General features: G+C 35.8%; 1 protein-coding gene across 6 annotated transcripts in view; it reads right to left on the reverse strand.

Annotated features, from left to right (window-relative positions):
* Positions 1–2,942: 2,942 nt before the first annotated feature.
* The window catches only part of fz2 (frizzled 2), a 39,122-nt gene continuing 29,902 nt past the window's right edge, over positions 2,943–12,162 (reverse strand). For all 6 annotated transcript variants that reach the window (XM_088031578.1, XM_088031577.1, XM_088031579.1 and 3 more), the window contains one exon: positions 2,943–6,295. In XM_088031578.1, coding sequence (XP_087887704.1) covers positions 4,307–6,133 — 1,827 coding nt within the window. In that variant the 5' untranslated portion in view covers positions 6,134–6,295 and the 3' untranslated portion in view covers positions 2,943–4,306. The remainder of the gene's footprint in view (positions 6,296–12,162) is intronic.

The following is a 12,162-nucleotide window of genomic DNA, read 5'->3' on the forward strand; positions in this document are numbered from 1 at the left end:
ATTGACTTTCAAACGGTAAAGGTAGATCAAAAATACATGTGGAATCAGCGATGGTCTTAAAAGATAACACGGTTCTATAACCACACATGTCAACATCAAGAAACATATGTAAGTAAATATCTGTGATTGCTTGACAAAGTAAATAACCGTTTAGACTGTTTACTTTCATATCCTAAATAAATATTAAGGTATGATAAGACCATCCGTGAATTTAAATTTATTTCAATGAACGTTTTGTGTTTTTATCTGAATTGCTTCTTATACCATATTATATCGCTTCTTGTTAGTTTGTCGGTGTAATAAATAATACGCGAGATGCATTTATTACGTATTTTAACAGATAAATCTAATTTACAGCATTAAAACTTCACGTTATAACTCATCTGCTATCTTTTTAATGTAAGATTTTAGCTATAGAATCGTCAGATTTTAAATAATAATGGGATAAACTTGGAAGATTTGTGTTTCTATTATTATGACTGCAGTCAACTTGTTTATCTCACTTATTAATCACCAAAAACTGGTTTCATGCAAAATTATATGAATGAAATATTGACAATAAAATTGTACACTGGAATATAGTGGATATCAAGTATCATAATTGAATTCAGCAATAAAAGGATCTTTGCAGTTGATCGACCGAACTGCATGTTCAATTTGCGATTGTATTAAATAAAATACAACTCTAGGTAACGAACGTTTTTTTTTTAGATGAATTATAAATGTTTACGAAAAAATAAGTGGTAAAAATAAAAAGGAAGTTGGGACCAACTAAAAAACAAATATTAGTTCGACATCATCATGTCAAATTTCGGTAAACTTTAAAAATAAACAGACTGTCAGATTGATAAACTTTTGAAATGATTCAAAGATTATGCATTACCTAAGAACATACATCTTATAGCTCTATGGTATTGTGGAATTACATTTCAATTTCTGTATTTTTACTGATGTTTTAATTAATTGTGACAGTAATATTTTGATCATTATTTGCGTATGTTAAAAATGATTATCACTATTTTAGATATCAACACCCTTTTTTTCGTGTTAGTAGGGGCAGATCTTGCTTATTGACAATTAAATGCGAAGATAACCTTCTACCCTTTTAGCCTCTGTATCATTTTCTAGTTCCTGTACAATAAATCTTTTTTTAATTAAAACTCCAGTTCTTATTTTTATTTCCACATCGTTATCTACTCCGCTTATTACTGTGAAAAAACGGGACAGTTTATTTCTTCAAGACAAAATGTTAAACAATAACAACCAGTATCTCCAGTGCATAAAATTTGATTAAATAATAATAAATCTGTCACTCTACAGACTTCAATTCAAACACTTTTTTTACGCTATCACGTGCCGATAGTTAAATTAGCAAAACTTTTAAGATTGAGTCCAGTTATCTAGACAACTTGAAGAACTTGTCTATTTCACATCAATCATCCACTTCAACCCTCTGCATGTCCCAATATAATCATCATTCACGCAGCAGAGATCATTTCGATCGACAAAATTCAAATGTGTGCAACCTCACAGATAATGTTTCCAGACGAATGATCTCTTCCAATCATCACACCTCATTACCTTTTCATTTACCCTTTCACTGGTTTACCCTCTGCCGATAACATACATAATCCGCAGCAGCTGGAAGCAACACCGTTTACACCCAAATGTTTATGCCTAGAACTTACTGCGGATACTCGTAAAAATTTTATATCGTTCACGTGAAATTTAGATAAAGGTATTTATGTTCTATTAATAAATCAGACATTGACTGGAAGGGTGAAAGTGGTCATGTATTATCAAGGATAGAAGTTTTTTTTTAGTTTTCCTGTTGTCCAACAGTTCCAAATGAGTTTTTGATAGTTCTTTAACGACAGAAGACAATTTCATTACGCCTTAGTTAAACGGTCTAATTATACCACAAAATGGAAATTACAACAGCAGACAAAGAGCCAACAAATTTTCAGTTTGGACGTTTGAATGACTCTTAATTTGTTAAGCGCCAACACATTATGAATGCGTTGAAGAAGCAGACATTGGACATGTTTTGAATTAAAAAATCATACACCTAGTAGGAAGTCCCCTCTTTTGTTTAGAACTAAATATGTAAATACAGTGCACAAACAACGTATCTTGCAGGCACGTAAGTAGTCGATTTAATTGATTCCCAACAATAACAGCCATAAAGCATGGAAATAGAAGGCATGAAGGCAACCAGTGTTCTAGACGTCTAATTAAAAGGGTAATACTCGTAACATGATAAGTTTCGTAAGAAAAATAATTATGCACGGCTCATAAAGTTAAAACTTTAAAACGGATCACGTTGGTTTTCAGCTGATGTCGGATTTTACAATACGTTAGTCACGTAAAATATAGTGTGAAACATTACCGTATGAGCCGATTGCAATTACAATCGGAATGGAAAGAAAGTAATCGGAAACTCAGTTCATTCAGTAACCATATCTGTACACCTCGTCGTAAAATCCTTTATGGTTTGCCTGGAATAACGTTAATCAGAAAGAGATTTATGGATGATGTAAATTTAAACTTTTAATTAAGCTTCCTTGCGGCTCTAATTCGCATGCTTGCTAGTTGGAGAACAATACCAATATCCGATAACGAGATTAATGTTTAAAACGAAGAAATATCTTCCATTAAGTTGGACTCCTGCAACTGCAGTTACTTACGCACAACTGTAATATTCAATTTTATGAACATAAGCATTGTACTTTTCGGGTGAGAAAACTGTCTTAAACTGTCTTCAAGTTTAATACCCCATTGTTCGTTCAAATTCTGTAAACAGATTACTTTGACTTCTAAAGTGCTAAATTATTGTTCGTAGCACACGTTTATACTGTTCTAATATTCATGAATATTGATCTACACTTCTAACCTTCTTCGTTACTTGGCGATAATTAAAAGGACAAAAAATCAATACAATGTAAAATTTAAACAATAAAATATAATTAAAATCGTATACAATTTGAAGCATACAGACAGTTTACATAACTAGGAGTACTATACACAATTACAAAGTAATAATAATTGCTGTACATAGTCGGAAAAATATATACAAAATTATTGTGTCATATTTGCGATTTCTATAAATAAAAATATAAATTCGTGACAATTCATACCCACATAAAAAAATGAAAATTGTGCATATATTTTGATAATATAAAATTTGATATGTTCTACCCTATATATAATTTATTATAAAGCTACATATGTATTTGGATACAAATCATCACTGGATGCTTTTTCTGTTCATCCATTTTTGTTTCAAATGGCATTATGTTTTTACATCTAGCAGCAAATCTCGCTTATTGCATTTTATAAGACTGCACAGATATATTTACAGGATTAAATAGACAAAGATAAGTACAAAAGATTAATGGGGTCAATGAATATTTCATATAAAAAACTACGGCTATTCGAAAACTACAAGAATATATTAAATATTTTACAAATTGTCAACAAAAAATGCCTACATTTCCATTTTATTGTGGTACTCCAGTGAAATTTATTTGATGGTCCCTACACGTTATTACATGGCACGAAACATGGCTATTTGAAACACTGCTTGAAGAGTTACGAAGAGACGTAACAACCGTCAATATGTATAATCAATATCACTGTATCTTTTATGATAAATATTTCAACAGAGTACCAACTGAATACATTCATTCACCTAATTACTCATAGAACATACCTGATCACATTTACTATCAATGTAAACTTCGAATTAATTTAATTACGTATATAAAATCTCACTTTCTATGTTTTGACATTCATCTGGCTGCTATCATGGATTTTGCGACTGGCAACATGAATGACCTTAATTTAAAGAGTCTTCTTTTTGTGTATCAAACTCATAACTTTCCCGTATTACTTTTAACATTCTTAGGAGTAGATCAGATCGATGAGCATAATTGCGACAATAAAGTCTTAAGTCTTGGTGATTTGAGGACAAACGAAGGCGTGGTACCAATAATTATCATTGGTTTATGATTATTGATCATTCATCCTACATGAATCCATAACTGTACGGTATGTGAGTAAAAAAATCACGTATTCTTACAAAAATGATGCACGTTTCTAAAATAAATAATTAAAATAAAAATCGTCTGTACAATCGATAGTGTCCACCTCGTACAAACTGATGGCACGCAATAGACTAGAGAGCTGTGACCGAGTGGCGAGGGGCCAAGGCGGTCACTCAAATGGGCCCATAGTTGCTTAGTGACGGTCCTGAACCTTGTGCGGGATGTGAAACAACTACAGGCGTGGCCCCTTCGCCCGCTTGTCATACGTGACTTAACGGAGGTTGTTTTAGAACATGGTGGTGCAGGTGATGCTGACTTGCCGAAGCAACACTACCAGCAGGACCTAAGAGAGAAGCACTACCAGTTCCAGCAACCATGTACTGCGGAGGAGTTTTCCCTGGACGATTTTTAATCAAAACTGCGTTTGCGCCACTAGGATCAGGTCGACCAAAAAGTCGCCTCCACAGTCTGCGCCAAGAGTCCAAGGTTTTACCCGACCATATCCAAACACCAGAAGTTATACCGACGGCAAGTGCCATGAAATATTTGAGCATTAAGACAGAATAAATGGGGCGGATTTTAGCACCAAGCATTCGGGAATCAAAACAAGTACAAGCTGCAGATCTCATCCAATCATCATGGTACGCATTTTCGTACAAGTGGCAACCAATTACTATCGATGCTGGAACTGTATAGAGAACACTGAATATTCCGATTCTTATCATGAGTTTTTCAAGTTTATCGGCTTTAGAGCCAGCGCCAGCACCACCTTGTTTCCTTATGACATTTCTTATTCTAAATAGAGACACAAAACCGGCGATGAGGAAAGTGGTACCGACGATCAAATAAACGCAAAGTGGTGCGAGAACAAATGTGCGCAAATTTTCCATGTTCATGTTTCCGACGTAGCAAACTCCTGATACAGGATCGCCATCTACAGCACCTGAGATCAAAACTGCTACTGTTTGAAGAGTTGGGACTAACCAAGCGGCGAGATGGAAATATTGTGAATAACTGGCAATGGCTTCGTTACCCCATTTCAGCCCGGCAGCCAAGAACCAAGTGAATGAAAGAATGACCCACCATATTGATGATGCCATACCGAAAAAGTACACTAAAAGAAACACTAAAGAGCAAAGACTTGCTCCCGTGGACGAATATCGAATAATGGACCCTTCGCAAGCTACTTCTTCGTGTCCCACTCCCACGCGAATGAGATAACCAACCGAGACTAAGAAATAACACGCTGATAGAAAGACAATCGGTCTCTCAGGGTACTTGAAGCGTTCTGTTTCGATGAAGAAAGTTGTTAGAGTCATTAACGTTGACGCTGCGCAAAGGCTCGACCAAAGTGTTATCCAGACCGTCGCGAAGTCCTTTTCGTCTTGATTGAAGTAAGTCTCTTTGCAAGGATAGGCACAATTTGCGATACCTCCTACGCTTTGGTTGTACAGTCGTGATTCCTTCCCCAGCGAGACCAGCGGGTGTTGACACTGGCACTTGCACTCTTTCACGCCTCCCTTTCTTCCGTCTCCTGGGGGATTTGTGCAGTTTTTTGAACCCTTACATTGTTTTGGGAGTTTCGTTCGAGTGGGTGGTTTTGCAGTCGAAGAACTACTCGTGTTCTTTTCGTCCATACAAAGCTGTTCCTCCGACGCGCCATACACAGGAAACTGTTCGCAATCCATACGTTCAGGCCATTTAAACCCATATTTCGTCATTATCGGCTCACATCCCTCCCGAGCTCTCTTACACAATCCTTGACAAGGAGGCAATGGTTTCTTGTAAGCCGGTATACAAATCGGAGCGTACATTGAACATAAGAAAAATTTCAGATCAGGCGAACACTTAATTTCGACGAGCGGCCAAAACTGATGAACTTCCAGTCCAGCTTCTTCTTGCGTTTCGTGATTGAGTTCGTTGGGCATCCGCGTTAAGTTGTAACCGATGCCCATACACATTGGGATTGTTATTTCCTCGCATCGCTCTTCTTGGTCACCATTATCAAAATTCGACATTAACGACGAACTAGCTGTCACCAATTTCAACAGGAGTGCCACGAGTATCGCACACCTCGTGGACTCCATAATGTTTGTTACACGTAAAACTGTCAATTTACACCATTAAGTAGTTTTCTTGAACAACCGTACCAACCCAGTTCTTTGGTTTTTTAACAGTGCACCGTCTCAGTTTCGCTGCTGCTCCTACTGGCTGATGATGAACACATTATCGGATGAAGCCATGACACCCTGTAACAATAAATATGCGTCATTAGCACAATTACAGAAAGGAACTAGAATAACGTTTTGTACAATTGAAACAGTCAATCTTCATTACTAATTTATACGTCGTCGTTTTGAGAATTAAATAGGATACATTGAGTTACTTTTTATCAGCTCGACACTTGGAAGAGTCTTTTAGTAATTCCTAGTAGGACCATTTGGGTCGCAAAGGTCTTTGCAATAAAAACGAAATCACTTCCCTTGATGGATTTTCTGATTACGCACCTACTTGAAGAAAAACCAAATTTCCTTGGTAATTGAAGTATACCGTACGTGACGTCACACTTTGATCTAATATTTCTCCCCTATAAAACGGACATCAATTAAGTTGAAATTTATTTGGGGGAAATATCCGACGTCAGTATTACTCATACCCTAGTAGTCTATCAGAGAGTGCTACATAGTGCATAGAAATGCAGTTACAGGATGTCGAATCTTGTTTAACTTGAGGGTTTCTATCCGAAGAGAAGATTCATTTCCAGCATCCAAATAGAAGAGGGTGTAACTCCGTACGTGGTTTAACAGCCAGTAGCGAAGGGTGATTTTTTACGATATATTTCGCACACAGCATAAAAGCTTTTTTAATGAATCATTACACAATTTCTCCTCTTTATTTGTACGTGATTGAGGGCGTGAGAGCATCGAATTGGTGTTTGGGAAAATAAGAACGTTTTGTGTAATTATAGAGATTTCTGAAGGGTGTTCCTTCATATATGGGGCGCGTGTAATAATAATAACTGTTATTACAGCGCAAAACAGTGAAGTGTCTTTTTAATGGAAATAAAAGCTGCAGGTCTCCGCCCCAGAAAATCACAATTGAATAAATCAATACAAATTACGACAAATTGAAAAAACTGACGGGAAACCTATTTTTAGTCTGTCATTATAAATCACAGCGTCGGTACTCAACTGTAAAAAGAATGCAACAAAAACATAATTAATCAAATTTTATAAACTCAGACTAATAAATACAGTGAAAGCTCCATCATTTATAGTCCCACAAAAAACGCTAATTTGAGCAAAACACATTGCGGTAAAGTCTAATTTCTTAATTGCGCGTGCAATTTGAAAGGTAAAAGTTCAGCATCCTAAAGTCTCCACATTTTTTTTAGCGCCTCATATTTAGCGTAGACGTAGGAGCTTGTTCCGTAAAATTGGTTTAGAATGCAGATGGTATGTGTACAACCGGGTCAACTAATTTTTACACCACAATCACAAACAGGCAATAAATAACTCAAATACATGGAAAACTTTGTCGCTTTCTACGCTTCTGACGTAGCAGGAGGTACGATTTACGCTAATTTGGTCCATGAAGAGCTTAATTATCATTTAGAATGGGAGTTTTCCTGTTTTTGGAAAAATAAGAGTCTAGAAAGTAAAGATTTCACTGGGCTGCGATCCAAAAATTATCCTTTGCAATTGAATAGCGACAATGAAGAGTAATTATACATTTCCAATTTCCAATTCGATAGTTAATTGCGGTTTATAGTCGTCGGGTTTTCTAGTTAATTAAAGTTAACGAATGTGAAACTTGATTCTTCTAGTAATACCGGCGGTTATTAAATCATAATTAATACGTGCGGTTCGGACATGGAGAATGTGTGGTGGAGACGAATCATTTGTATTAAAAAAAGTATCGTTTTACATTAACAGCTGTAAGAATGTACGGATTATCCATACCGAGCCACAAAGCTTGTCAAATTTAATGAGTTTCTTTCTTGCTATATGGCGCGAAAATTCCCCGGTAAAGCAAAGTCCTTTTGGTAAAAGTGACAGATTTAATTATATTCGAATGATGTCTTACACACACATTGAATAAATATTTATTTAAATTAGGAACTGTAAGAAAGAACAACCTCAGACCTTGACTCAACACTGTACTCGCTGTTAAATGGAGATAGCGCTACGCCTCGTAGTGTCTTGAAAGGAGAAAGGACGTTCAGAGCCTTACAGAATGCGGAGAGTTTTGTTGTTCCACAGTTCGATTCAAAGAAGTGAAGCTTGTTGAGACTTTTTCTTCACGTAGACTATTTATACAACACCTTAGTTCAATTAAGATATTGAATTAGATAGCAGGATCTAACCAGTATGATAATAATTTTCGAGTCAGTAAACTTCTGTCGTATTCTTATTATTACTTAGCACTATCCCACAGAATCGAGCCGTGATTATTTTGTAAGATAACACGTTTGAAAATGTTATGCTGTGAAAATACGATGTCATTTTATTCAGGAAACAGCGCCGGAGAATTTACCGAATTACGCTGGTGATAATTAACATAAATAAATGATTAGCGGTTCTCAAATCAAGAAAAACACATTCGCAGATTTTCGAGGAACCGTTAAAACGCTCTATTTTATTCAAGGATGCATAAATATAAAATGCGACAACCTTTTGAACGCATTGTTCTTCAGTTGTGTCTATTTTTGGCAAAGTAATTACGACATTTCATTGATTGTTTAATTCGGAATTATTGCTCCGTGCACCTTTTTATTCCGTGTGTTTTATAACAGCAACAAAAGAACGAGACAAACTACACGTATGTAGAAATATTTACTGCAAAAGGAAACGAGCCAACGTTTTACGACTATGTTTGTGTATGTGTGTTTGTGGGTGTTTTAGAAACAGATGTTTAAAACTTTTAGCTTTAAATTCTCGTTGTGTGTTTGGGAACTCGTAACAGGAGTAATAGGACATTTGGTTTTTGTGGTTTGATTATTTATTCTAGAGGCAGTCGACAGTCTGTTGTGACTGCTTCATTTTTACTGAATACTTTAAATTGGGAACAAATCTCAGAACGTTCTTCGAAAACGTTTTAAAGCTTTGAATTTTAATTACTTTCAGGTTTTTATTGTCGAAGTTTTGTGTGATAATTCAGATTTGAAAACAAAAGTTACATTACGCGTTACTACATATTCATGACAATTTGCACTGGGTATTGGTTTTACTATGGAATACGTTTAGCAATTCTAGTTTGTAACCGTAACCAAGAAGGCCGTATTAAAATTCCATTTGCACTAGGTAAGTTACTCAATGTTTTTGATTAAGACGCGAAGGTTGATATTTATTGCTTGGAACAAATGTGGAAAACCTCAGACGATGTGAAAAATAGCTAATCAATTATTAACAATTCAAAACTTTAACACCATAAAAACCAACAAGCAAATTACTGTGATGATTTATCACACCTTTATTACAGGCTTTATAGACCTATAATTACTAGTAAGTTTGGTTCAACCGTGTAATTTAAAAGGATACTGTCATTATCACGACAGAAGCGATTTATTTAAATCTGTTTGATATACCACAATGACGGTTTGTTTTTGGAAATGTATTGATGGTGATCGTCACAAAAACGTAAACTGTCACATCATCCACGCCCACGCTCCAGTATCTGCCATCTAAATGCAAGTCGTTTCTATTTTCAGAAGAAGAACGGTCACCCACACGACCAAAAACAATCATTACAAGTTCTTTGTTCCACCAGTAAAACCCGTTCTTGTAAGTGTTATTTCAAATTCAAAATCCCAAACCTAGTTGAAATCATATTAAAATATACCTGCTTGTGACGTATGAGATTTTAAAAAGTGGGTACTCAACGTGTAATCATGAATATGTACTTACGAAACACAAAAGCGCCCATTCGCTTATGTGCCACAACAGATCTTGCAGAATCACCCACTTAATCTTTGACAGACACTTTGTTGGGCGTGTTGGACAAATAAAGAACTGAATTTAATTTAAGTAAGACGAAAGATGTTGCCTGTGGTGAAACAGAACCGGATTCGATAAATTTTAGATGTCCTTTCAAACGCAGATTAGATGTCAGTTGGATGATTCAGATGATGCTTCTCACGATGCAAGTGATGGAAAACATTGCTCCATTAATCAAGTTTTTACATACCGAACAGGCGACTATCAATAATCCAACTTGGAGCTTGAAAATAAAAAATATCGGATATTTTCAAACACCTGTTTGATAAACGGCACCAAACCACGAACTGTGTAATTGGAGAAAAACATAAAATTACGGACAAGTAAAAGTCTAGGAAATGTTGAAAATGATGGATATAGAAAGCGCCCCGATTCCTCCCATTCAAATTCCGTGAATTTGATGGCAAATACTGCTCTGCTTTCACGGATAATATTTGGAATCCGAACCTGGAACGAGAAACCGTATGGGGCTCTAGCTAACATCGCATGCTGCTGCGGAGTCACTACTATTCCAAGCTGGTTTTGCTGGCCCTTGTCTCAGGGACATTTTACTTTCTTGATTGTAGACAGATAGTGGTATACAGTTTGAACTCTAGAATGGGTCGTATCACGACTCTGAAGACCGTATTGTTGTTCCTTAAATTCTTAAAATTGATAATGCTGCTATTTATGGGCACGATATTGCACATCACAAATGGATCGTGTAACCAATGACGCCCCATTTAATTGCGATATGACTTGTTTACATATTCATTGTCTACAACGCTTTTACGCCTTGCTTCTGAAAAGCAACATAAAGACTATAGATAAAATTCTTGTCAATAATTAACGAGTGTAAACACCTTTGGAATGTTCAAAAGTGCAACGATAATTCGGAACCAGGTTGTTTACCTACAAAGCGTGTAATAGAATTTTAAACCACTATTCTATACAAAACAACTGAAGTCATTCTTTGACAAGATCACATTACCACAAATCAGCTGATCCACAGAACTTGAACTGATTTATTTTGAGTACATATTGTGTTTATTGCACGGACGGTGGATCCTTGTCGGAATTTAATTAGTTTGAATAAATAATTCCAAGAAGACTAAAAAAATGTCGGTACCTGTACCCGTTTTATTTACTTTTCTAAAATAGCCTGTCAGTTCCGTCAACGAAGTAATTATCTTGAAGGTGCATCTGTAAATAAAAAGATGCCGTGCCAAAAGGCAATAAGACCGGGATCGAATTTGTTCATTCGAACGTATAACGTTGCGGAAAATTTCTGCTTCTGTCCGACCACTTGAACCAGTCCTTGTTTATAACAAGTACAACTTATGTTTTACTTCAAATTTTAATTATTATTCTTGTAATTCAGTACTTTATAAAATACGACTTTGATAACTCTAAATAAACTTTCTCATTCAATTTGATGGACAGGCCAATGATACGGTATTTTTATTTATACTGACAGACCATATATGATGGCGTTAAGCAAATAAATACTCTGTTAGCTGGTTTTACGACTGCCTACTAAATTTAGAACGAATCAAATTAGATACCACACATTTTAATGTAATATGACTGCTTTTACCGTTGTACCACGATAGTAAGTTCGTTTAATGAGAAATGGACTTTTCAAGTACACAATGTAGGTTGCAAACGACAGGATTTAGTCATAATCATTAAATTCGTATCGTTAACTTAAAACATCATGTAATTCACCGAACACAATATAATACGTTTGTGCTTGAGCCAAAGTCTTGCAGCAATTTTCAAGCACAAATATTTGGTCATTATTAACGCGAAATATGGCTTCACCCTGCGACTAAATTCTTGTCAACTCATTAATACGTGGAGGCACGCACGAAATTACGTGATAAGCTTTTTTGCCTCCAAATTTGGTCCCTGACTATTTGAAGATGGTACCAGTGTTCTTCATGGTGTTCTCAGAATTAAACAGCGCTGCTGGAGGTCCAGACTTAAAAGTTTGGACAGACTTTGTACAATATCAAAGATTCATATTCTGACCGTTGTCGCGGAGGGTTGTGGAAATTGTTTTTGATATTAATTAAAAAGAAATGTACGAAAGTTTGGAGACTAAAAAGAATAATCTGCTTACTTGCTACAGATCTAAA

Source organism: Gnatocerus cornutus, chromosome 2 (genome assembly GCF_029298725.1).
Source record: "Gnatocerus cornutus isolate USDA-ARS CGAHR chromosome 2, icGnaCorn1.1, whole genome shotgun sequence".
In the NCBI taxonomy this organism is placed as follows: domain Eukaryota; kingdom Metazoa; phylum Arthropoda; class Insecta; order Coleoptera; family Tenebrionidae; genus Gnatocerus; species Gnatocerus cornutus.